Here is a 27,976-nt window from a genome sequence, read left to right as displayed (position 1 = left end):
TGACAAAACTATTCTAAAATAACATAATTAAGTACAAATAAAAATGTAGAGATACACTCCTTCCAAAATAATAGGAATACGAAAAATACAGCCTACTTAGACATTCCAGAACCACAAATACATAGATCTAAACATTCCAGAAGCAAAATTAAAAATCATCCAATATGATCTTTTATGCAAGGGAAGATGACGAGCAGTCCATGAGGATCATTAGAAACTTATGGATGTATACAACAATGGACTTCCTCCAAGATGAGAAAGAGCAAAGTTGATTTTACCAGTAAAGTTGTTGGCAAATGAATATGTGAAGGAATTGCAACTTTATGACGATGTGACCATTGGAAGTATGATTGCTTTTGACACCAAACCAGTTGTAGGGAGTCACATCATCTTCATTTCCTGTGACTATTTTGCTCATTGGATCTTGAAAGCCAACTTTAAACACTATCAATCCCAGAACGTCATTGTTGAAAATGAAGTTTAAAGTATAAACAAAAGCAGAAAATATGTGTGCAAGTGAAAAAAGATCGACAACCTGGTGAGGGTGGTCGTTAAAAGCTAGCCAAGATGATAAAATTCAAGAAAGAGTTGTTGAACCAACGATCAAAACCAACGATCGAAGACATGAGATTGCAAAGGAGAAAATGAGATTTTTGGGATGGCTAAGTGAAGAAGATGAAGAAAATGAGATTTAGGGTTTTTTGTTATCTTCTTTTAATAAATAATAACAATTATGATAATAATAATAAGAATACTAATAATATTGTTATTATTAATATTAATAATAAACTGAAAAAAAATATATATACACATGTTCGCATGAGATTTCAAGAGAAATTTATTTCGTGGAACTTGAATTTTGTATTTGTATTAATTTTGTGGAAAGTGAGTACATAATATTTTGATGCTTTTAAAATAAACTATAGTCTTTAAGCTGGTTGATCTTCTTGAATGATTGGCCTTTGGCTTGTTGATCTTCTTGGATGATCGGCCTTTGGGCTTGTTGATCTTCTTGGACGATCGGCCTTTAGGTTTGTTGATCTTCTTGGACGATCGGCCTTTGGGCTTTTTGATCTTTTTGCACGATCGGCCTTTGGGCTTGTTTATCTTCTTAGACGATCGGCCTTTGGGCTTATTGATCTTCTTAGACGATCGGCCTTTGGGCTTGTTTATCTTCTTGGATGATCGACCTTTGGGCTTGATGATATTCTGGGACGATCGACCTTTAGGTTTGTTGATCTTCTTGAATGATCAGTGTTTGCACAAGGCTTCTAGAGAAACTTATTTCGTGGACTTGAACATAAGTTGGTATTGATGTTGATGTTAATTTGATGCGATGTGGTTCAATTTCTAGTACTTGATCTTTTGATTCTCTCGGTTGAATGTGTACGCTTGATGTTTAGAAGTAGGGCGTGTGGATGTTCTTAAGCTTCGAGTCTTGGAAGAATGTTTGTATCTTTAAAAGACTTCAGTATTCAAGTGTGGTCAGCTTCATGAGTCAAGGAGTCTTCCGATTGTAGAGAATTCCCTCTAAGCTCTCTAGAATGCAGAATTGTTGACCCCTCCAAATGAGGAGAGCTTCTCTATTTATAGAGTTCACAGGTAGACTTGGGCTTGGTTGATCAATGGGTCTGGCCTTTGGGCCCAATTAATCGAATTTAGGCTTGATTTGACATTTGGGGGTTAAATTCAACCTATTTTTGGGCTTAGTTGGACTTTGACCCAAATAATAATATCAAATGGAGCCAAATTTCAACGGCCATGATAAAACCACGTGGCGTCATCGAAAATTGTCTTCGACTTCAATTCAAGACAAATGTCCACTCCTAATTGAGCTCAAATTTAATGATTTGAAATTTCGTCATTAATTTAGTAAATGATGACAACTTGTGATTGGTCCAAAATTTTTCATTCAACAAATGCCCCTTTCGAGATTTATGCACATATATGGGTGAATAAATCTCAAAAAATATAAAGTTGGAATTAAAATCCAAATATATTTGTTCTTGAATTTGACCTCAATTGATGTGTAGTCAAACTATGAATTTAGCACATAAGTTTAGCTTGAATTTGAGGTAAAATTTTGGAATATGTCAAAATTTTAATTTGAGATTTTATCCTTAATAATTTGGCTTGAATTGGTGATTTAGATTTGGGATAAAATTTGAAATATGCTTAAATTTTAATTCGAAATTTTATCCTAAATTTGGCTTGAGGATAAAAGTAGATGATTTGGATTTTTGGATAAAATTTGGAATATGTCCAAATTTTAATTTGAGATTTTATTTACAATTTAATCTCAATGTTGAAAATTTTAATTTTGAATAAAATTTGGAATATGGCCAAATTTTAATTTGTGATTTTATCCATAATTTAAATTTGATTTTGAATAAAATTTGGATTATGTCCAAATCTTAATTGAAGGTAAATTTAAGGAAAAAATCTAATAAAATCAAATTAGATAGAGAATTTGTTTAATTTAATTTGAAATTAGGATATAATCAAATTAGGAAATCTAATAAAAAAATCTAATATTTTGAATCAAATCTTTATTTGATCTAGATTAGCTAATTTGTTATGGAACCTAGGAATCAACCCCTTCATTATCCTCTCCTCCTCTTCTTCTAATCTTTCCTTTATCTCATTTTCCTCTTCTTCTAAATCTTTCCTTTTTCTCATTTTCCTCTTCTTTCTTTCAATGTTTTTTTCTTTCTTTCTTTTTCCTTCCCTTTTTTTTCCAACACTTTTTTTTTCACATGTTTTTTTATTTCTTTTTTTTTTTCAGAAGATTTATATATATATATATATATATATATATATATTTTACTAACTCACCCCCTTACTATTTTTTTGTAGGAGTTACAGTGCAACCAAAGGAGCACAACAAAACAATTTTTTTTAATCTCACCAACCCGTCTTTGGTGCACATAAGGACGACCTTGGCATGGTCTATCTATTGTATCCTTGTTCATGCCCGTGTTCGTGCTTCCTGATCATCATGGGAAACCCATAAAGGCTTATGAGCCCCTCATTCGATCACCGACTACCTTGCAGCGCCGTTCGTGCATCATAATCGTCATGGTAGGGGCCCCGCCAAAGTTTACAACTCTCTCATGCGATCACCCTAGGGAGGATCTCGAAAATGTCTACTTTGTAGCACCGTTCGTATATCATGATCGTCATGGGAAGGGCCCCGCCAAGGTTTACGACTCTCCCATGCGATCACCTTATCCTGATAAGGTCTTCCTTGTAGCACCGTTCGTGCATCCTGATCGTCATGGGGGACTCGCAAAGGCTTATAACCCCCTCCTTCGATCACCGACTACCTTGCAGCTTCGTTCGTGCATCCTAATCGTCATTAGAGGGGCCCCGCCAAGGCTTACAGCTCTCCCATGCGAACACCCTAAGGAGGATCCCGAAAAGGTCTATCTTGTAACAACGTTCGCATATCATGATCGTTGTGGGAGGGGCCTCACAAAGGCTTACAACTCTCCCATTCGATCACCCTAGGGAGGATTCTGAAAAGGTCTACATTGTAACACCGTTCGCACATCCTGATCGTTGTGGGAAGGGCCCCGCAAAGGCTTACAACTTTCCCATTCGATCACCTTAGGGAGGATCCTAATAATGAGTAGAAATGCACGTTATAACAGTGCATAGTTATTAAACAATGAAGGTTTACATTGATAAAATATGTTAGATTGCGTCCAAAAAGCATTAAGTTCATAACATTGCAGTCGCATGCGTTCATCGCATAAAAAAAGTTAATTGTTGTATTTTTATGCATAATATGCATTGACGCAAGGCGAAAAGTGCGATCACAAGAAATCAACGGTCGAGCGTAGTATTACCGTAAGGTTTTGCGGTGATTTGTGCTCGCAAACATCTACTCAAGAAGGATTGTTGCATAGAGCCAGCGCAACTTGGTGGGTGCATCTGGGTGAAAGGCATAATTAATCACGATGGGACAGAAAGCTGATGACGGTCGAATTCGAATTATTTTGATAAGCCGCTAACGATAACAAGTACACTCAGCTTTTCAGTGACAAATAATCGGCGTATCAGTCAGAGAATTAAAGTCATCTCATCTGTGCAATCATAAGAGAGAAGCCGCCTTTCACCCCGAGGCTCTATAAATACCGAAGGCATCCTTCAGAAAAGAAGTTCAGTAGGTTCGGAGAGTTAGAGAATTTTTCCATAGTTAGAGTAGCTTTGTTCTTAGATTTTCTTTTATTTTAAGGCGGAAGCGAGAGAAAAAGGTTGTGCCGATAGATCGCTCAGTGAGCTTGGGAGAGTGCCGGAAGCATCAAGATCAGAGAGAGGGCCAGCTCCTGTAGAAGCAGGAATATCTTTTGAACCGAATAAAGTTACCAGTGTAAAAGCCTTGGGTAGCAAGGGATTGCTACCAGGCTCTTTACCTTTTTCTTCTATTGTTATTTTGTATTCAAACTCATTTATAGAAATGGAATTTACTTCTCTGTATTTTTTCACTCTCTGTTTATTATGCATGAGTAGCTAAATCTGTTGAATGGGTTGAGGAGCACTTAGCTAGCATAACTGAGGATCTTCATTCTATGTGATTATCTTGTATTATGTATGCTTCATTCGTCCATTAGAGATACTCGAGAGGGTAGTCTAAGGACAGGATCTAGGCTTGGAAAAATCAGGTTAGAATCTAGACTCGGAAGAGTCAGATTAGAATGCATCATCAAGAGATAGGAGCTTAGAAATAAGCACTGTTTACTATTAACGCATCGCATGCATCCTAGAGATAGGATATGATTGTGTGCTATCACCTTGTTTTTATGTACATCTTGCATCATCGCATAGGAAAAGAAGAGACTTAGAAATAAGCTCTATGGACACTTTTGCATTCAACACATGCATCCTAGACTTAGGAGCACCGCATTTGCATTGGAAAATGATTTGCTATTGCATGAGTGTAACACGATCGCATAGTCTGACGCATTCCCAGGAAACGCTAGCTAAAGACCTTCTCAACCTGTTCCTCCACATACTCATTGCATCTATCACATAATCAAACTTTTCTCAAATTCGCCGCATTTATTTATTTCATTACCGCAACCAACAACACTAAACAACTATTTGAGTTACTGGTTACCACAAAGTTTTCGTGAAAAATTATCACCGCATATTATTTTTCCAAGTCCCTAAGTTCAACCCTGGACTTACCAAGAAACTCAAAGGGGTTTATACTTAGATTCCACTAAGAAAACTTGTTTCTCAACGCAATTCCATCACCGTATTTCATTACATATTTTTACCTTATAAAACAATGCATCAAGTTTTTGGCGCCGTTGCCGGGGACTTTGGCAAATCAGTGTGCTAACGGTAATTTTTCTAATTTCTTTGCAAACTCTCAATCTCTGGCGAATTACGACTTGGAGATTGGGCGTTCAGACGGAGACTAAGAAGTAGCCGCCAACAACAACAACCAAATAAAGAAAATATGGCGGAGTAGCCTGAAAACGGAGCACCAAACGAAAACAACGTCATGGCGAATCCAATTCTACTGGCAAACGATCGTAATGGGCCCATTAGAGACTATGCATCGCCAAACCTCTATGATTTCTCGCCAGAAATCATAAGGTCTACCCTTAATGGAAGTCGATTCGAAATGAAACCGACGATGCTGTAGATGATCCAGACTGCAGGACAATTCGGAGGACAACATGGCAAGGACCCGCACGCCCACCTCCGTAGCTTTATAGAAATCTGCAACACTTTTGTGTTCTCGAACATCTCTGCCGAAGAAGTTCGACTAACTTTGTTTCCATTTTCTCTGTGTGATCAGAAAAGAAAATGGGTATATTCCCTCGAGCTAGGAGAGATCACTTCATTGGAACAGGTCGTAGAGAAGTTTATGAAGAAATATTTCCCACCTACTGAGAATGCTAAATGAAGGAAACTAATAATCAATTTTGAACAAGACATGGACGAATCGCTCAGCGATGCCTGAGCGAGGTTTAAAAGGTTGATCCGGGACTGTCCATACAACGGATTGCCAGACTTCCTTCAAATGGAAATCTTTTATCATGGTTTAAATCCTACTTCGCAGACCGCTGCCAATGCGGCAGCCGCTGGTGGTCTGCTAGACAAAACGTATGACGAGGCTAAAAACATCTTGGATCGCATCTTTAAAAATCACGAGAATTGGAGAGAGAGCGATCAGAGACTGAGAATCAAGGATAACGACGCAAACAATGGTGCTATTGCTTCACTACAGAATCAGATGACCGCAATGATGAACCTGATTCAAGGAATCGCGATCAACAGCCCAACACCGCAAAATGGGCAAGTAAACGCAATTAATCAGAACACTGCAAGGTGTGCGACTTGCGGTGACGGACACGCAATGAAAGAAAGCCCACAGAACTCACAGTCTATTTACTTTGTGAAAAATAATCCATTCTCTAACACCTACAACTCCGGGTGGAGAAACCACCCAACTTTGCATGGAAGAATCAGCAGCATATGTGGCGCAAAAAGAAGGGCCACTTGGATTCTTCCCACGAAATAACGGTCAGACGAGCAGTCAAGCCAGTAGCTCGCAACCATTGCAAACTTCCTCCTTTGAAAGCTTGCGGAAGCAGTATATCAAGAAAAACGAAACTGTGCTTCAGAGCCAGGCGACGTCCATCCGCAATCTAGAATTACATATGGGCCAGATTGCGAGTGAGCTAAAGAACAGACCACAAGGGGCCCTGTCGAGTTCAACGGAACTCCCATGGAACCCGGAGGGATCAGGTAAAGAGCAATGTCAAGTCGTGACATTGCGGAGTGGAAAAACTGTGGAGGGAGAAAGGAAGGAGCCTAGCCGGACGGCTCCCATTGCGTTGGAACCTGAGATTGTGATGACTCAAGAAGAATAAGGGGAAAAAGAAGTGATAGAGCCAGAAGTTGCATCCACCTCAAAGCCAATAGAGAATGGGACCGTGAGAGTACAGTTACCATCTTTCCTGCAGAGACTCGGAAAGAAAAAGAATGACGAGGTACAATACCAACGCTTCGTGACTATGTTAAAACAATTACATATTAATAGTCCGTCCAGTGAAGCGATTAAGAAGATGCTTGCATACACGAAGTTTCTGAAGGTTATAGTAACTAAGAAAAGGGGCACTAGTAAGTTTTCCATAGTGGCTTTAACATAGAGTTCGAAATCAATAATTCCACCGAAGATGAGCGATCCTGGGAGATTTACTATACCTTGCTCCCTTGAAGGACTGTACATCGAGCAAACATTGTGTAACCTTAGAACCAGCATCAATTTGATGCCTCTGTCGATCTTTAAGCAGCTGAATGTGGGGCAATTTGCGCCCACAACCGTGACTCTCCAACTTGCAAACAGATCTCTGGTGCATCCAGAAGGGGAGGTGAAGGACGTGCTAATTACCATTGACAAAATTATATTACCAGCAGACTAAATCATCTTAGATTACGAAGCCGACAAAGATGTGCCCATCATCCTGGGGCGACCATTTTTATCAACAGGTCGTGCCCAGATTGATGTGCACGAAGGAGAGATCACTTTGAACATAAATGGACAGAAGCTCAAGTTCAACATCATCCGTGCCATGAAGTTTCCTGACGACGAAGACCTGAATGAATCTGATGATGACCAGAGTTTGAATGAAGAAGAAAGACCAGACAATGAAAATGAAGATGAGGATGCAAGCGCATCCATTGCAACATGTAATGCGATCATAGAAAAAACAAACAAGGAAGAAGAGATGATCGCAACCCAAGAAGAAGAGCCAACGGAAAAAAAAAGAAAGAAAGAAAGAAAAACAACGCAACCGTCCTTAGTAAAACCACCAATAATGGAATTGAAGACCCTTCAGAATGACCTAAAGTATGCATTTTTTGGGCAGAATGAAAAGTTGCCAGTCATTATTTCCTCTAAGCTTAATGAAGACCAGGAGAATGTGTTGATGAGCATTCATAGGAAACATGTGCGGGCGATTGGCTAGACGCTTGCAGACATTCGAGGAATTAGCCCCGCATACTGTATGCACCAAATTCGTCTTGAAGAAAACCACAAGGCATCGATCAAACATCAGCGCAAACTCAACCCTACGATGAAAGAGGTCGTTAAAAAGGAGATCATCAAGTGGTTAGATTCGGGCATTATTTATCTGATAGCAGACAGCACGTGGGTCAACACCGTGCAGTGCGTGCCAAAAAAGGGTGGCATGACAGTAGTCCCAAACGAAAATAATGAGCTGATACCACAAAGAACCATCACCGGGTGGCGTATTTGCATGGACTACCGCAAGTTGAATGCGGGAATGAAGAAAGATCATTTCCCTCTATCGTTCATTGACCAAATGCTAGATCGTCTAGCCGGAAATGACTTCTACTGCTTTCTAGATGGGTATGCCAGGTATAACAAGATTATGATTGCTCTAGAAGATTAGGACAAGACCACATTCACCTACCCATATGGAAATTTTGCTTTTTGCCGCATGTCGTTCGACCTCTGCAATGTGCCGAGCACATTCCAAAGGTGCATGATGGCCATCTTTTCAGAATATCTTGAGGACTCTGTTGAAATCTTCATGGACTACTTCACTGTCTATGGGCACACATGCGAAGTTTGTCTTGCCAACCCAAAGAAGATACTGAAAAGATGTGAGGAGACGAATCTCATACTTAACTGGGAAAAATGCCATTTTATGGTAAAAGAAAGCATTGTGCTGGGGCACAAGGTATCTCGGGATGGGTTGGATGTGGATAAAGCAAAAATAGAAACAATTGAAAAACTCCCACCTCCAACAAATGTAAAGGCTGTAAGGAGTTTCTTCGGGCATGTCGGATTCTACAGACGTTTTGTCAAGGATTTTTTAAAAATAGCAAGACCGTTGAGTCCGTTATTGGAAGCTGATAGGAAATTTGACTTTGATGATAATTTCCCCAACGCATTCATGATTTTAAAGAACTATTAACGACTACACACATTTTGCTCACGCCAGATTGGACACTTCCTTTTGAAATAATGTGCGATGCAAGCGGGTATGCGACGGGAGCCGTACTAGCATAGAAGAGAAAAACAATCTTGCATCCCATCGCATATGCAAGTAAGACATTAAATCCTGCTTAAACTAACTTCACCACCACAGAAAAAGAGCTGTTTGCGTTAATATTTGCGTTAGAAAAGTTCAGAGCATATCTGCTGAGAATAAAAGTGCTCATCCATACTGACCACTCGGCGATAAAATATCTAATGAGAAAAAAGGACGCAAAGCCGAGGCTAATTAGATGGGTTCTCCTCCTTCAAGAATTCGATATGGAAATAGTTGATCGCAAAGGAACGGAGAACCAAGTTGCGGATCATTTATCCAGATTGGAGAATCCTGAGGTTGATCGCAAGGAGTCAGAGGTGAGCGCAGTGTTTCCAGATAAGCAGTTGTTTCAGATCGAAGAATTACCATGGTATGCTGACATAGTCAACTATCTGGTGTGCGAGCAATTTCCTGAAGATTATACCTACCACCAACAGATGAAGATCAAACATAAATGCATATATTATTATTGGGATGAGCCGAATTTGTATAAGAGGGGGTCTGACCAGGTTATGCGACTATGTGCACCAGAGGCTGCTCATCAACGCATATTATCGCAATGTCATGATTCACAATATAGTGGACACTTTGGAGGGCAGCGCACTGTAGCAAAAGTCTTACAAAGTGGGTTCTATTGGCCAACATTATTTAAGGATGCTAGAGACTACGCAATGAAGTGTAATTGGTGCCAACGCACGGGTAAAATTTCATGGAAACATGCGATGCCCATGAATATCATTCTAGAACTAGAGTTATTCGATGTTTGGGGCATTGATTTCATGGGACCATTCCCACCTTCGAATGGTCACAAGTATGTTCTGCTAGCCGTCGACTATGTGTCCAAATGGGTAGAAGCAATAGCATGCGTCGTAAGTGATGCGACGGTAGTCTCCAAATTCTTGAAGAAAAATATTTTCACGCGTTTTGGCACTCCACGTGCCATAATAAGTGATGAAGGCTCCCACTTGTCAAGAATCTGCTGCTGAAATATAATATCCTCCACAAAGTGGCCACCACATACCATCCACAGAAAAATGGTCAGGCTGAAGTGTCCAATCGAGAAATTAAGTTGATACTGAAGAAGGTGGTAAAGCCTTCGCGAAAAGATTGGGCAACAAAATTAGACGATGCGTTGTGGACATACCGAATTGCTTATAAAACACCGATAGGCATGTCTCCGTATGCGTTGGTATTTGGTAAAGCATGTTATTTGCCATTGGAGCCGGAGCATAAGACGCTGTGTGCGGTGAAGAAGCTTAACTTTGATTTAAAAGCAACAGGGGATGTAAGAAATCTACAACTGGTCAAACTTGATGAGTGGAGAACGCAAGCATATGAAAATACCAAAATATACAAAGAATGAGCAAAACGGTGTCATGACAGCAGGCTATGCGGTAAAAATCTCCATGTGGGACAAAAGGTCTTGCTCTTTAATTCACGGCCATGGCTCTTTCCTGGCAAGTTAAGGTCGTGCTGGTCCGGACCCTTCATCATTAAAGAAATATTCCAGCACAGTGCGGTAGAGCTGATTACCGAGGATGGAAGCCGTACATTTAAGGTTAATGGGCAACGAGTTAAGGCATATTGTGGGGGTAATTTTCAGCGAGAAAAGACTTCTGTAGACCTGAGAAGCCCGAAATAGAGGAAAATGGAGTAGCCTCTGCGCTGGCATGTAACATCATCTGGGGCGCAAGTCTTCGGGAGTATCCTTTTGCTTATTTATAATTCATGAACTCTCTTTATTATGACGCTTCAAGTATCATTCTGCATCAAATCTTGTTATTACCTATTATGGCATATCTTTTTCATTACTTCTCTAAAAAAAATGGCGAGAAAAAATTTGTTAACTTTTTTTATCATTTGACCCTCTCGATGTTTCTTTGCAAACGAAATTTCACTTCGTCACCGCAATCCAAAAGAAGAAGATCGCCGCAAAGCAGGATACGTCAACAAACAACGCGGGCGACAATGCAAATTTGGGGGTTTATTCTTCCTTAACTTTATTTCAAATTTTGCACTATCGCATCGCATTTTAATTTTGAAAGTTTTATCATCGCATCCTCTTTGATTACCGCAATCATTTAACATGGATACATTTAGTAAGCCACCGCATGCTGTCTCTTTGTCAATTATGATTTCAATGATGAAACACATGCTTCTATTTTTTTTTCATATATGCTAGAGTCAACTTAATCTTAAAAAAGTCACCTCATGAAATATTTCTAGAAATTAGTGGTCAGCTTGCTTTCTTACAAACTCTCTTTACGAAATTTTCTAAGAACATCGCATGACTTCTTTCAATCTTTTAGCAATGGGGACATTGCCGTATTTTAAATTTGGGGCTAAGGTATTTATTTTCGACCTAGCTATTTTTAGCTTCACGAAAAAAAAAGGAAGAAGAAAATTTTGAGAATAACAATTCCATTATCAACTAAACTTGTGAAGGGCACTTACTCGTAGTTGGATGTCACATAACACACGTGGGGGCAAGCCAAAATGAAAGTAAGTCGCCAGGATCAACGCATAAATAAATGACTGCAACTCCGCTGCCAAAAAGGTATGAGTTTAGTCTGAGAAAGAGCGCATTGCTCGTAGTTAGATGTCCGCATAACACACATAAGGACAAGCCAAAACAAAGGCGAGACACTTGGATCAGCGTAAGGTCAGAAAAGAAAAAAAAATAATAATGTAAAAAATATGCAAGGATAAAAATCATTTAACACCCTAGTGAAAAAGTTTTTTTTTAAATAAATCATGTGATATCCTGGAATCTAGTAAAGTCCTTTTGAAGGATAAGCTTGCGATCCCTAGGTCTTAGAAATATTTTAAGAGGAGACTTGAATAAGAATTAAGGAAATTTTGGTGTATAGGATTTGAATGAAGTATCTTTGAGAAATTTAGGAAAAGAGATTTGTTGTCGACTTTCTAAAGGAAATCTTTAGCTTATGCTTGAAGACACGCATTGTTTAAATTTGGGGGTGTGATAACGGGCAGAAATGCACGTTATTACAGTGCTAAGTTATTAAACAATGAAGGTTTGCATTGATAAAATATGTTAGATTGCATCCAAAAAACATTAAGTTCATAACATTGTGGTCGCATGCATTCATCGCATAGAAACAGTTAATTGTTGTATTTTTATGTAGAATATACATTGACGCAAGGCGAAAAGCGCGATCACAAGAAATCAACGGTCGAGTGCAGCATTACCGCAAGACTTTGTGGTAATTTGTGTTCACAAACATCTGCTCAAGAAGGATTGCCGCATAGAGCAGGTGCAACTTGGTGGGCGCATCTGGGTAAAAGGCATAATTAATCACAATGGGACAGAAAACTGATGACGATCGAATCCGAATTAAGTTAACAAGCCACTAACGATAACAAGTACACTCAGTTTTTCAGTGAAAAATATTCGGCGCATCAGTCAGAGAATCAAAGTCATCCCATCTGTGAAACCATAAGAGAGAAGTCGCCTTTCACCCCGAGGCTCTATAAATACCGAAAGCATCCTTTAGAAAAGGGGTTCAGCAAGTTTGAAGAGTTAGAGAATTTTGCCATGGTTAGAGTAGCTTTGTTCTTAGATTTCCTTTTCTTTTAAGGCGCAAGTGAGAGAAGAAGGTTGTGTCGATAGATTGTTCTAGTGAGCTTGAGAGAATGCCGGAAGCATCAAGATCAGAGAGAGGGCCAGCTCCTGCGGAAGCAAGAATATCTTTTGAACCGAATAGAGTTGCCAGTGTAAAAGCCTTGGGCAGCAAGGGATTGCTACCAGGCTTTCTACCTTTATCTTCCATTGTTATTTTGTATTCAAACTCATTTATAGAAATGGAATTTACTTCTCTATAATTGTTCACTCTTTGTTTATTGTGCATGAGTAGTTAAATCTGTTGAATGGGTTGAGAAGCATTTAGCTAGCATAACTGGGGATCTTCATTCTATGCAATTATCTTTATGTATGCTTCATTCGTCCATTAGAGATATTCGGGAGGGTAGTCTAAGGACAGGATCTAGGCTTGGAAAAGTCAGGTTAGAATCTAGGCTCGGGAGAGTCAGATTAGAACGCATAATCAAGAGATAGGAGCTTAGGAATAAGCATTGTTTGCTATTAACGCATCGCATACATCCTAGAGATAGGATATGATTGTGTGTTGTCATCTTGTCTTTGTGTGCATCTTGCATCATTTCATAGGAAAAGAGTAGAGACTTAGGAATAAGCTCTATGGACATTTTTGCATTCAACACATGCGTCCTAAACTTAGGAGCACCGCATTTGCATTGGAAAATGATTTGTTGTTGCATGAGTGTAGCATGATCGCATAGTCTAATGCATTCCCAAGAAACGTTAGCTAAAGACCTCCTCAACCCGTTCCTCCGCATACTCATTGCATCTATCACATAATCAAACTTTTCTCAAATCTGCCGCATTTAATATTTCATTACCGCAACCAACAACACCAAACAACTATTTGAGTTACTGGTTACCGCAAAGTTTTCGTGAAAAATTATCACTGTATATTGTTTTCCCAAGTCCCTGAGTTTGACCCTGGACTTACCAGAAAACTCAGTGGAGTTTATACTTGGATTCCACTGAGAAAACTTGTTGCTCAACGCAATTCTATCACCGCATTTCATTCCATATTTTCACCTCATAAAACAACGCATCAGATCCCGATAAAGTCTGTCTTGTAGCGCCGTTCGTGCATCCTGATCGTCATGGGAGGGGCCCCGCCAAGGCTTACAACTCTCCCATTCAATCACCCTAGGGAGGATACCGAAAAGGTCTACCTTGTAGCACCATTCGCACATCCTGATCGTTGTGGGAGGGGCCCCACAAAGGCTTATAACTCTCCCATTCGATCACTCTAAGGCGGATCCCGAAAAGGTTTGCCTCATCTTGCCTACTCTTGCATCCTAATCGTCATGGGAGGGGCCCCGCAAAGGCTTATAACTCTCCCATTCGATCACCCTAGGGAGGATCCCATAAAAATCTGCCTTATTATGTTACTCCTTGATCAAAATTTGAGGATAAGGGAAATATGTCATCAAGTATTGAAGATGAGGCGGATATGCCATCAAATTTTGAAGATGAGAAGAATATTCCATCAAGTTTTTTAGCGGAGTCAGGTTGGCTAGAGTCGATCTTGCATATAAGGCAGAGCCAGACGGACTAGAGTTTTCCTCGCATATGAGGTAGAGCTAGGCAAACCAAACTTGATCTCGCATATGAGGTGAAACCACACCCACATTTTTGGAGAGGAAGCGAAGCTACACCAACATTTTAGAGAATGAGTGAAGTTATACCAACATTTTGGAGAGGAAACGAAACTACACCACGACTTTGGAGATGGAGTGAAGCCGCGTCACCAGTTTGGAGACGAAACGAAACCACGCCACGACTTTGGAGATGAAGCGAAGCCGCACCAACATTTTGAAAGGAAACAAAACTGTACCGCGACTTTAGAGATGAAGCGAAGCCGCGCCATTAGTTTGGAGATGAAGTGAAGCCACGCCACAACTTTGGAGATGAAGCGCACCACACCAGACTTTGGAGATAAAGCGAAACTGCGCAAACATTTTTTAGATGAAGTGAAGTTGCGCCATCAGTTTGGAGATGAAGCGAAGCCACACCACGATTTTGAAGATGAAGTGAAGTCGCGTCATCAGTTTGGAGATGAAGCGAACCACGCCAGACTTTGGAGACAAAGCGAATTTGTGCATGATTTTGTAGACCGAGTCATTGAAGATGGAGCCGAGCTATGCACACCGACCTTACACTTGAAGACGGAGTGGAGCCATGCACACCAACTTTGAACTTGAAGATGGAAGTGGGGTCACGCACACCAATCTTGAACTTAAAGATGGAACAGCATCGATGGAGCCTCTGAACTTGAAGATGGAGAAGCATCGACGAGACCTTCGCGTTTAAGTTGCACAAAGCATCAAAAAATCCTCCGCATTTGAGTTTGACGAAGCATCGGCGAATCCTCTGCACTTGAGCTTGAAGAATCGGTGAATCCTGCGCATTTGAGCTTGAAACATCGGCGAATCCTCCGCACTTGAGTTTGACGAAGCATCGATGAATCTTCACATTGAGCTCAACTTCGCAACTTTGAGCATGAAGATGGCATTGCAAAGCCTCCAGGCTTGAGCATGAAGATGAACCATCGATGAAGCCTCTAAACTTGAAGATGGAGGAGCATCAATGAAGCCTCTGAACTTGAAGATTGAAGAGCATCGACGAAGCCTCTGAACTTGAAGATGGAGGAGCATTTAAGTTTGATTTTAAAGAGGAAGCGAAGCGCATTCCAAGTGTGTGCCTTTTATTTACTGTGTTGGCTCCTTACGAGGGATGAACATCTTCAATTTATTGTGTTTCCCCCAATAGGGATGAACATCTTCAATCTGGAGTGTCATTCTTTAACGGGGATGATCAACATCAGTCTTGTAGTATCATACTTAGGCGATTGTGGTACCCTTTTCTGATGGACTAAACTTAAATTTCTATAAGTTTCCTTCGTACCTTTAAAGAAAGGGATCAAATCATGATGTTATTCAAGTTTTTTTTTAACTGGATGGAACTTGCAGTTTCTTTCAAGCTGCCTACATACCCTTCATAATGATAGGGATCAAGTCATAATGTAGTTCAAAAAGATTTTTTTTTTGTATGCACAACTGAACTTAAATTTCTTTAAGTTGCCTACGTACCCTTTATAATAATAGGGATCAAGTCGGTAACATAGTTCGTACAAAGATTTTTTTTTTTTTTTTTTTTTTTGGGGGGGGGGGGGGGGGAGGGGGGAGGCGTTCACATTTTAAGCTCATGCAGACCAGGACATCATGCAGTTTAGGCTCTTGCGATGAGGAGCTTCTTCATTTAAACTTCAGAAGCTCTTATTTCATCATGGTTTTGATCATCCTCTTCATTTGTAGGATTCGTCAATATGATGAGTTTTGGCTTCACTATCAAGGAATCTTTTGTACTTATGTCAACATAAAATTTCCTCTTCATGTGTGAAGGGACACGATTGTGAATCTTTTCACTATTGTTTTCTTCATGGAATGGCGTCGCCTTTAAGATTTTCATCCTTCCTTAATGTCGATCGCTTGTTGTCTTGAGACGATCAAAAGCAGATGCTGAAGGTCGATCTTTCTTTGATGTAGATATTCTTAGCCTTTTAAAGGCTGAAGTTCGAGTAGAAATAGTTGTTAGACACTGGTCTTCTTCTCCTACCGTGGCCATATTCAATCTTTGAAAGACTGAAGATCGAGCACTTGAAGGCTTAATACGATCGAAGACAGAAGTTCTTTGCTTCAATTCTTCTGAGTCGTTGACTTCTTCGACAGTTATATGATTGTTATCAACTTCCACTATGCCGACAATGTGACATGCAATAACTTCTGATACTTTTTCTGGATGATTATTGAGAAAGCTTATTGGGAGAAATTTTGCCAAAGTTGTCGACCGTCGGAATTGAAGAAAGTCCTTGTCTTCTATCTTAGCAGGCTTAGGCTTCCATGTCATCTTTTTGCCTTTCTTTTTATAAGTCTTATTCCTTCTTCTATAGCTTCGATAGGAACGCGACTTTTTTTAGGTGGAGTTTGGTTGTCTTCTTTTTCGATGAGTCACAACTATCCAACCTTCGTTGTCATCTTCAACGAACTGGATTAGGCTTTGTCTTTGAGCATGGAACACAGGCAGTGTGGAATACTTGAAGTCGCCGCTACTGTAGTGTGATTTGTCTGAGCTATTTTATCCAAATCTAGCTCAACCTTCTTTTCACAAGCCAACTTCAAAATTCGTTCCTTCAGCATAGAGCACCTTTCAATTGGGTGACTAACGACCCAATGATACTTGTAGTAGTTAGGATCATCTACTTTTCCTACTTGTTCCGACCGTTTGCATTCCAGTATCTGAATAAGTTGCTTCTCTAGCAGTTGCTCCAACATATCTGCCACATCAAAGTTAAAGAATGGATAAACCTTCTCTTGTCTTTCTTTAAGGGTTAGACGACGCTTCTCGCACTTATTGTGCCTTCTTTCAAACTTTGTTTGTTTTCCTTTGGAGGAAAATTTCAGCAGGGTCACATGAACGACCATAGATTTTTTTGTGGCACTATTCACGATCTTTTCAGTGCCCTTGGATTCATTCTTGTATTTTCTCCCTTTAAGGGCTAGGAAATCTTTAGTTCCCCTGTTGGCGATGCTTAACTCCATATCATGAGCATGTGTTGCCAAATCCTCAAACGTACGAGGTTTTATCCCTTGTAGGATGTATAAAAGCTCCCAATGCATGCCTTGAGTGCACATCTCTACTACAGATAATTCAGTGAGTCTATCTTTCCAATCCAGACTCAAAGCTCTCCATTGGTTGATGTAATCGATGACTGTCTCTCCCTTCCACTATTTGGTATTCATCAGCTCCATCATGCTAACAATGCACCTTGTATTGTAGAAGCGGTTCAAGAACTCACTTTCTAGCTATTCCCAACTATCAATCACTTCTGACTCCAAATCAGTATACCAATTGAAAGCATTTCTTTTCAAGGTACGGACGAACTGCTTGACTAGCTGGTCTCCTCTGGTTCCTGCATTTTCGCAGGTTTCAATGAAGTGTACAACATATTGTTTTGGATTGTCTTTTCCATCGAACTGCTGGAACTTTGGAGGTTGATACCCAACTAGCATTCTCAGGTTGTTGATTCTCTTGGTGTACGGCTTGGAGTACATAAAGGAGGACTGTGATGGTCCTCCATACTGAGCCCTTATGGAGTTTGTAATCATATCCTGTAGCTGTTGAATTGACACGATGGCGACAGAGGTAGATTGTTGCGGCTGGTCTTCCTGCAAGACAGTCTTTCCTTTGTCATTGGCTTTCGTAGCTGGAGATTAACTCGACTCAGCAGTTTCTCGAGCCTGTATTTCATCTCTTAAAGCAGCGATTTCATGATCTTGCTCTTCTACCGCTTTCATCAGGAGATTTATCTTTATCTCCATCTCTGTCATGGTCAACTTAGTCGTTACGCCAGTTATCATGACAGACACTACATCAAAATGTGATTCTTTCTTTGATAGATCAGTAGCAGAAGCATGGTTGTCGAACAAAGGATTTTCTCTTATGGCGATCTCGCCTTTAGAAGATTCCATCAACTGGTCCCAGATTTTTTCTGTGGTGACAAAGTTTATGCAAGTGTTGCTTGCGACGGTAGCTTTAGATGAAGCTTTCTTTGGTTCCATTTGTAGATTTGTCGACTTGGATGACGAGAAAGAGATGAGAGGTAGAGAGGTCCCACCGGACGTGTCAATTTGTTTGCACGTGATTTCAATAGAAATTTATTTCGTGGAACTTGAACTTTGTATTTGTATTAATTTTGTGAAAAGTGAATACAATCTCTAATACATAATATTTTGATGCTTTCAAAATAAACTATAGTCTTTAAGCTGGTTGATCTTCTTGGATGATCGGCCTTTGGGCTTGTTGATCTTCTTGGACGATCAGCCTTTGGGCTTGTTGATCTTCTTGGACGATCAGCCTTTGGGCTTGTTGATCTTCTTGGACGATCAGCCTTTGGGCTTGTTTATCTTCTTAGATGATCGATCTTTGGACTTGATGATATTCTGGGACGATCGACCTTTAGGTTTGTTGATCTTCTTGGATTGTCAGTGTTTGCACGAGACTTCTGGAGAAACTTGTCTCGTGGACTTGAACTTAAGTTAGTGTTGATGTTGATGTTAATTTAATACGATGTGGTTCGATCTCTAGTACTTGATCCTCTGATTTTCTTTTGGTTGAGTGCGTAAATGTTTAGAAATGGGGCGTGTGGATGTTCTTAAGCTTCGAGTCTTGGAAGAATGTTTGTATCTTCAAAGGACTTCAATCTTTAAGCATGGTCAGAATGCTTATATCTTCAAAGGACTTCAGTCTTCAGAATGTTTGTATCTCCAAATGACTTCAGTCTTCAAGTGTAGTCAGTTTCATGAGTCAAAGAGTCTTCTGATTGTAGAGAATTCAGCTCTTTAGAATGCAGAATTGCTAATCCTTCCAAATGAGGAGAGCTTCTTCATTTATAGAGTTCACAGGTGGGCTTAGGCTTGGTTGATCCATGGGTCTGGCCTTTAAGTCCAGCCTTTGAACCCAATTAATTGGATTTAGGCCTGTTTGACATTTGAGGTCAAATTCAATCTATTTTTAGGCTTAGTTGGACTTTGACCCAAATAATAATATCAAATTGGGCCAAATTAATCTTAATTCAACGATCATGATAAAACCATGTAGCATCATCAAAAATTGTCTTCAACTTCAATTCGAGACAAATGTCAACTCCTTATTGAGCCCAAATTTAGTGATTTGGAATTTCGTCATTAATTTAGTAAATGACGTGACAACTTGTGATTGGTCCAAAATTTCTCATTCAACAACACACCCACATGTTTCAAACATTTAAAATTTAATTCTCATTTATATGTTTCTTTTTAGGTTCAACAAGTCATTTTTACATGTTTGTATATGAAAAATTGAAAATATCAAAAATATAAAGAGAAAAAAAATCAAATTAATTTGATAACAATATGTATAAAATAATTTTTAAAAAAAAATAGTTAGATACAATTGAATTTGTAACAAACATATAAATAAATCAAAAGTTAGTTAGATAAAATCAAATTTGATAATAAAAAATAAATTTAAATATAAATTGGAGAGAAAAAACCATAAGTTTAATATAAATTCAAATATAATTCGGACAAGAAGGGAGTTCGTTTATTTATAATTACACTGTATTCATAATTCCATTTTCATAAGCGTCAACAAATACACTGTATTTATAACTTCATCAACCACACAAACTTAAACCTATGAAAAAAGCTTAACTCACTGAGGAGGCATAGTAAAAACAATAAGATTACAAAAGTGAATATTTATTTGTTTGTCAAAAAGACAAACTGATGTAATAATATAATAAGATGATAATGAATAAAAGGTAACTAAAAAATATAAAAAATGATCAAATGTAAATATTATACAGTTTATTAGATGATAATATGTATAAAATATTCTGTAAAATCCTAATTAAAATAAAAAAAAAAATAATCCGAATTTAGAATAATAAAAAATGAATAAAATAATATAAAAACTAAAAAAAGATGTATTATAAATTCAAATTCAAATGGTGATAAACAAATTAAATATCGATTAATTCGGAATATTTTCAAAAAGTGGTTAAATCAAATCGAAACAAATAGCCAATTTGAATAATTAAGGGACAAAAATGAGGTAGAGATTAGTCTATTTTAAATCAATTCATAGAATAGTTATCAAAACCTAATTTTTATATTAAAAATAAATTTAAATTTCAACTTAGGGAAAAATGAGGAAGAAATTAGTTTATTTTAAATCAAATCATGTAAAGTTATAACAAAAACAGTAGATTGTTAAAGAAATCACAAAAAAACCTAAACCGATAAAACCTTTAAGTAACAAAAGTTATGACAATAAGCAAGAATTCTTGTGCAATTAATGCATAACCATTTTTTAGGAAGTGATATTTCTTTTTCCAAAATGTTAAAATAGTATAAAAAAAAATAACATATACAACTAATTTATTAAAAATGTGAGAAATATACAACTAATTCATTAAAAATGTATGTATACAATTATGAAAACAATATAGAAATTTGAATAAAATATATGGATAAAATAAGGTTTAATAATATATGGATATTTCAAATATAAATTTGTCATCAACAACATCTTCGAACAAGACAAGGGCAAATCAAGGATTTAGAAAATTGTGGTCATGTGCATGTCACATAGGTTGCCATAATTCTTATTCCTAGGTGGTTTTGTCATTTTTTCAGAATGAAACCTCAAATTCCGCCACACACTCTAATTCCCAAAAAAAATATAGATTTTTTATCCCTAGATTTTGGGTCTAATTTTTATTTGACTTCTAGGTTTCAAAATGTGAACTTTGTTTCAACTTAATCCTAGTTCAAAATGTTACAATTTTACCTTGAGATTTGAGTTTTCTTTCAATTTGATCTCTAGCTTTCAAGACTTATGCTTTTAACCTCAAACTTTCACTTAATACTAATTTTCTATCTTTAATTTTAATGTCTATTAATGAATTTAAAAGAATTATAGTTAATTAAGTTTCACTATTTTTCATCATGATTTTAAATTTTCATTTCAAAATTATTTTAAATTAATTCATAAACAATAGCGACAATGACTAAAAGTGAGTATATAGTGAAAAATTAAAAGTTAAAAGCATAAGTTTTGAAGCCCAGGATCCAAATTGAAACAAAACTCAAAAATCAAATGTAAAATTATAGTATTTTGGAATTTAGAGACTAAATTGGAATCAAGCTCAAGACTAAAGAACTAAAAGTGTAATATTTTGAAACTTAAGAATCTAATGGAAACCTAAGATCTTAGGACCAAAAATATATTTTAAATCTTTTACTTGTAATCATTACAAGAGGGGGGGAAAAGGATTATTAAGGTATATCATAGATTCATAGTTCAAGCAAAGGAAAAGTATCCAACAAAATTCCAACAGTTTCCTTGTCCTCTTCATAAATGGCAAAGATCAAAACCTTTAATTAAGTAAAGGCTTTTATCGCCGTTAGATTGACCGTGTGTTTGTTGATGAATGGTAAAATCCAAAGCCACGTAATAAACAAACAACCCAAGGTTGTGGTTGTAGGCTACCGACAAGACGCAGCTCAATGATGGAGGCAACAAAAAACAGAACAAAATCCCTATTATCCTTCTACTTCCGCCTCTGTCTAACAAAACTATGGGTGAAAGATTCTTGCCAAATACCGGCTAAGTATGCAATTTTTCTTCCAAAAGTACAACAAATACATACCTAGACCGAATATATACTTTATCTATCTATACTTGTGTTCCGTGAAGTGTGTATCTATATACATTATTTTAATTCAAGTGTTCAACATAGCTTGACCTTTATCTATCTATACTCACGTTCCATGAAGTGTATATCTATATACATTATTTTAATTCAAGTGTTCAATATAACTTGACCCTATTACCTTTGGTTAATATTATAATTCGGGGTTAAGTTCTTAAATAATGAAGTTTTTGAAAAAAAAATGATATTTTAGAGTAGTTCAAAAATTATTTTAAAAAATTTCAAATAAGTGGCTTTAGCCATCACAACTTAAACTTGTTCTTCCTTAAAGGGAAAAAAAATGAGCTTGTTCCCTTCAAGTTTTGTATGGCTTACATGATACTTATTGACCATTAGAACTATCTATTGTAGTTTTGATGATGAATTTATACGACAACCTGATCATAATCTAATAACTTAATATATATACACTAGACTTGTTTCTAACCTTTTTTTTTCTTCTACAACATGTAGGGTGGGAGATTGTACCCCAAACTTTAAGAGTAATAATCAAGTTTATACTAATCAAGTTATGCTAAAGTTGACACTTTGTTTCTAATAATTGATGAAATAAATTTGGAATGTATACTAACATGTGAACATGATTTCAAGTCTTACATATTAGAGATATGCATGTGACAAGTAGATATTAGACAAAATATATATACAGAAATGCCCAAAACAATTAGTTGTTGTCCTAGGGACGTGACTTTTTAAGTTTTCTTTAGTTGTTTTGTTCTTAAAAAAAATAATTAAAGTTAAAAGGACCAAAATAGTGTATTTAAATATGGCATTAATTAATGAAGAATGCCCCAGTCCAATTATAAACAGACTAATTAAATGATTAAGGAAGGCAAGCAGCAGGCATAAATCCATCCTAATCCTAACAGAACAAAAGTAGGCAGCAAGGACGGTGATACTTTACTTTTATGGAAGCAGACTAATAATAATAATTTTAAAAAATATATTAATATTTGAACTTTGTTCAAGTATAAAAAAAATGAACCAAAATGTTTATAAATATATCAAAATATCACAATTCATATGTAATAGACCGTAATAGACTACTATTTGTGTCTGTATTATGATTAGACATAAATAGTGATATAGATAGAAAACAAACTGTGATATTTTACTATTATTTTATAAATATTTTTGACGATTTTATCATTTAAAATAATATTACTTAATATTTTGGTTCCATTTCAAAAAAGAGCTTTTTTTCTATTGTTATGTAGTCTCCTTCTAATAAGCCATTGAGAAAGAATTGGGTAAGTAAATGGGCAATTTCACGCTGCTGCCCCGTCTTTTCAGCCTCCAACCCACGCCCTTTCCTTCCTTTTACTATTATTAATCTTTTGCTTTCTTCATCTTTCAAACTCTACATAAATACCCATCCCTTTCTTCCTCTGCTTTCTAAATTCATCACTTACCCTTTCATTTAAAACATAAATTTATCACTCTCCTCAAATCTTTATATTCAACCTAAATTATTTATTAAATGTTTAACCTTTTAAAATTTTAAGTGACCAAATAGAAATAAATTCAAAACTTAATAACTACAATGTATTTTCTCCTTTTTTTTTTAGACATAAATTTATAAAACTCAACCCAACCTAACGGCCAAACAACATTCCTTCCTGAGGATGGGGGATAAAACATAGGGAGGAAAGAAATCTCCCCAAAATAAAAAGACCCAAATACCAAAGCTACGAGATCATGGACAACTATTTTCTCCTCTCTAAGGATTTTACAAAAAAAATATGAACAAGATAGAGAGCCTCCTCAAAAATTAAATTAAATTAAATTAACTAACGAGCAAGATTTGTACTTTTCCCCCTTTTTTGACCATGGACAAAGTTAATACTGTATTTTTTGCAATTTATAGCCTAAATCTTAGGCCAACTTATTTGATATTATGATTTAAAATAGAAATCTACTTTGAATTTGTATTGAATACGTAGATATTTAACCATCAGAATGAAAACAAATTCTAATATAGAACAGGACTTTAAACCAAACCGATTCTAATTTGTTCTGCTGCCATTGTCTGCCATCTTCCGAACTGATAGATTTTCTCTATCCAAAAAAATATAATTAAAAAGAGAGAGAGAAACAAATTTGAAGATACAGCAATGAAAGGAAGGTGGGAAGATGTTGTGTTTGATTTGATGCCACTCTCTCTCTCTCTCTCTCTCTCTCTCTCTGAGTGTAATGTAAAAACCAAGGCAAAGACATAGCTCAATTTCCCTCTCTCCTCCCTCCTTCCTGATTACCTACTACTGAAAACTCCATTCTATCCCACCACCATTCCATTTTCTTCTTCTCCCTTTCTCTTAACTCCTTTAATCTAAGGAGAAAGCCTAGAATCTAAGCTTAGGCAGGATTTCCATCAACAATTCTCAGCCTTCTACATTGGGAGTTTTTTTACTTGGCTGCACTAAATGTCGGTTCATCTGGGGAGAGGAAGTCCAGAAACTACATACATTGTTTTCATTTTTCGACTCATCCAGTAACAGAGTCTGCGACATTGACTGGAAGCATTCACTTGGCTGCAAGTACAACTTACACTACAAGAAAATTCATTTTCAGTGACGCGTAAAACGTATTGCTAAAAGCCAAAAACCTCCACTAAAAGTATTAACGACGAGTAGAAGCGCATCGCTATATACGTCGCAGTAGCCACATAGTCCTAAGAAATGGCGCCTGATCTAAACACAACACTTTCCAAAAAGACATTTGTTTTTGGTATGAAGGTATGGGTGTTTACTGGAATTCTAGTGGGGGTGGCTATTGTAATTGTTCTTGTGGTGTTATCAATATGTGTTACTTCACGGAGAAAGTCCAGAAGGGTAAGTCGCATGCTTCCCCTAAACCGTATTTCCATTGCATCTAAGGAAATCAAGGAGATTGGAGTGGATCAAGTTACACCAATCCAACATGGCTCCCTCCCCCAAGACGGATTCGACACGGAATCAGAAAAAGTTCTTCTATATTCAAACAAGGCATATGATTACAGCGTATCAGGCTCAGTTGATCACACAGAGATATATGCTATTGGCTCTGGAGAAGGAAGCAAGGAAGCAAGTGTTTTGCATAGACCCTCAGATTCAATACCACCGGATCCTTCACCACTTGCTGGTCTCCCAGAATTCTCACAACTGGGATGGGGTCACTGGTTCACCTTAAGAGACCTGGAACTTGCAACCATGCATTTTTCAAACGATAATATAATTGGGGAGGGAGGATATGGAGTTGTTTATCGAGGCCATCTTATCAATGGGACACCTGTGGCTGTCAAAAAGCTTTTAAGTTTGTAAGTTTGTTCCATTAACTAATATTGTATTTTCTGAGTATGTTATTGATTGGCTGTAACTCTTGTGATAAGAAACCGAGCTTTCATACAAAGATTGGCTATAAGTATAACTCGTAAATGTAATGTGGGGTTTAACTTGTGTAGAGGACAAGCAGAAAGGGAATTCAGAGTGGAAGTAGAAGCATTTGGGCATGTGCGGCATAAGAACTTAGTTCGGCTGCTGGGATACTGCATTGAAGGAACCCACAGGTATTGCTACTGCATTTGATTGTTCCTTTACTAGGTAGCTTTGATTGTTGTATACTAAATGGTAGATATTTTCAGGATACTAGTATATGAGTATGTGGATAATGGAAATCTAGAGCAGTGGCTTCACGGAGCTCTATGTGAACATGGATATCTCACTTGGGAAGCAAGAATCAAAATTCTCCTTGGTACTGCTAAGGCGTGAGTCTACAACCTTCATTTGGTCATTTGGCTCTCTTTTCTCCATTGCACTCAGGATTCCAATCTCTAATGTTTTTTCAGGCTGGCATATTTGCATGAAGCAATCGAGCCAAAAATCGTGCATCGAGATATCAAGGCAAGCAACATATTGATTGATGATGAGTTTAATGCAAAGCTATCAGACTTTGGGCTGGCCAAATTACTCGGTGCTGGGAAGAGTCACATTACCACCAGAGTTATGGGTACGTTTGGGTGAGTAAACAAACATCTACTCTTAATTCGCTGCTGCTGCTTCCACATTATGTTTGGGGGATAAAATATTATGTTTTCTTCTCATCATAGATATGTGGCACCAGAATATGCCAAATCTGGGCTTCTAAATGAGAAGAGTGATGTTTATAGTTTTGGAGTGGTACTTTTGGAAGCAATTACTGGAAGAGACCCTGTTGATTATGGTCGCCCAACACATGAGGTATTTACTGGCAGTACAGATAGTTTAGTTTTACATGTTTGGATAATGTGAAATGGTTTGCAAACAAACTCTGGAATTTGGAATTTGGTTGCAGGTAAATTTGGTGGATTGGCTAAAGATGATGGTAGGAAGCAAACGGTCAGAAGAGGTGGTAGATCCAAATATAGAGAGAAAGCCATCAATTAGTGAACTGAAGCGAGTTCTTTTGACTGCTTTGAGGTGTGTGGATCCAGATGCTGATAAAAGGCCTAAGATGAGCCAAGTTTCCCGAATGCTCGAGTCTGAAGAATATCCAATTCCTCGACAGGTTGCTTTCATTCTCAAAATATTAATTCTTTAGCAGCGTTAGTTAACCACTTAACCTCAACTCATTCATATTTCATCATAATTTACAGGACCGGAGACCCAGAAAGGGCCATGCTATAACGACCAAAAAGGAAGCTGAAAAACATGAGAGAGGACCCAGACGACAAAGATAAGATACAGACAATGAGACTTTCAAATATGAAAGAAAGAATAGATCCATAAAAAAGAAGCATGTAAGTTTCACATTTCCAAATTCTCTGCGGAGGTTGGTCACTCCAGTAGAGTGAGCAGGGAAGAGAAATGATATGGTGGTGCTCCATATCATTGTTTTAATGTACAGTTCCATCTTTGCATTGGTGGCCTTGAAACAGGTCCAAAGCTTTTGTAACTTTTTTTTTTCGTTGGGGCGGCATTATCTCCTCACTTTACCATTCGGGTATTGAATGGTTAATGTTCATGAGGATCAATACTAAAAAAAATTTTCAGATGTAGTATAGTCTAAGTTAGATCACATTACTAGTCTTCATACTTGGGCTCTTTAATGTTTTCTTTAATACATTTCTTTTTTGCAATATAATGATCTGGCCATCTGGGCTTTGAATTCTTGAAACATAATGATTGAGTCTCAATGATTCAGTCTTTTGTAATCATTAAATCCCAATGTTAGAACTTAGAAGGTGCATGAATTTCAAATACTCAGTATCAAGTCCACTTAGGATTCAATCGAATGAAATTTAAAAATAAATTTCTCTCTAAACCATTTACTTTTCTCGTTGTAATATTCGGGACTAGACATAAACGTAGTAAATAGAATGACAAAAGCGAAAAGAGAGATGATGTAATATATAAAATCAATATTGCTTTAACCGCATTTTCTCTAACCTGACAACCTTGAAGAAGTTAGACGGATCAATATCAAGAGAGGAGCATCCTTTTCTTGTTCCGCTAGTGGCGCGAATCCGCTATCGCTACCTATCGATTCACTTACGAGAAATAAAATAACAGAACAGGAACGAACAGAAGACAGGGGAATTGCTTTTGGCATAGATTTAACCTAAAGAGCAACGCAGCAGAAAAACAGAGTTAGGTTTGTGAGGAAGAAATTGAGTTACTGGCAGTGTGCGATGTGGACGATGGTACTCAACGATGTGGAGGAACATTCAACAACAGTAATGGCGAGATCCAAATGAGAGCTTGGACCGCCATTGTTGTTGTTCGGAGGGTTCCCCTTACAAACCAAATGTGGACATGGATCATCTCACTTTTACTGAGCCATAGCCAGTGGGAGGAAATCTACGAGTTTCCACTTCAAAAAGGAAAGACGGCACAATAGAAAAGAGGTTAAATTTAAATTTAAAATATATATATATACACACGTACATTTTGCTCCTTAAAATTGTGATCTTGTTTTCATTTCGTCCCAAAATTTATGATAGTTATCTTT

The 27,976-nt window shown here is 37.6% G+C and overlaps 1 protein-coding gene and 1 long non-coding RNA gene across 2 annotated transcripts; one reads left to right on the top strand and one right to left on the bottom strand.

Annotated features, from left to right (window-relative positions):
• Positions 1 to 27,861, bottom strand: LOC120068192 (uncharacterized). The gene is made up of 3 exons (XR_016525209.1): positions 27,415 to 27,861; positions 11,538 to 11,629; positions 1 to 444 (listed from the first exon to the last, which is right to left on the bottom strand). It is a non-coding gene; the product is annotated as an uncharacterized LOC120068192 (long non-coding RNA).
• On the top strand, positions 23,575 to 27,142 carry LOC120068189 (putative receptor-like protein kinase At5g18500). Its single transcript, XM_039019897.2, has 7 exons — positions 23,575 to 25,307; positions 25,452 to 25,556; positions 25,632 to 25,754; positions 25,836 to 26,006; positions 26,097 to 26,226; positions 26,321 to 26,533; positions 26,622 to 27,142. Exons 1-7 carry the CDS (start codon positions 24,691 to 24,693, stop codon positions 26,703 to 26,705), a joined length of 1,443 nt encoding a protein of 480 aa, XP_038875825.1. The 5' UTR covers positions 23,575 to 24,690; the 3' UTR covers positions 26,706 to 27,142.
• Positions 27,862 to 27,976: the final 115 nt, after the last annotated feature.

The sequence above is a fragment of the Benincasa hispida genome, chromosome 12 (genome assembly GCF_027475165.1).
Source record: "Benincasa hispida cultivar pf3 chromosome 12, pf3_genome.v1.1, whole genome shotgun sequence".
Taxonomy (NCBI): domain Eukaryota; kingdom Viridiplantae; phylum Streptophyta; class Magnoliopsida; order Cucurbitales; family Cucurbitaceae; genus Benincasa; species Benincasa hispida.
This window is presented reverse-complemented; position numbering and strand designations above follow the sequence as displayed.

Bases quoted from the DNA above. Each gene is read 5' to 3' on its own strand.
- LOC120068189 (XM_039019897.2), top strand. From the start codon at position 24,691: ATGGCGCCTGATCTAAACACAACACTTTCCAAAAAGACATTTGTTTTT. The intron at 26,007-26,096 runs GTGAGTAAACAA...TTCTCATCATAG, and splicing joins AGAGTTATGGGTACGTTTGG to ATATGTGGCACCAGAATATG. The intron at 26,534-26,621 runs GTTGCTTTCATT...CATAATTTACAG, and splicing joins AATATCCAATTCCTCGACAG to GACCGGAGACCCAGAAAGGG.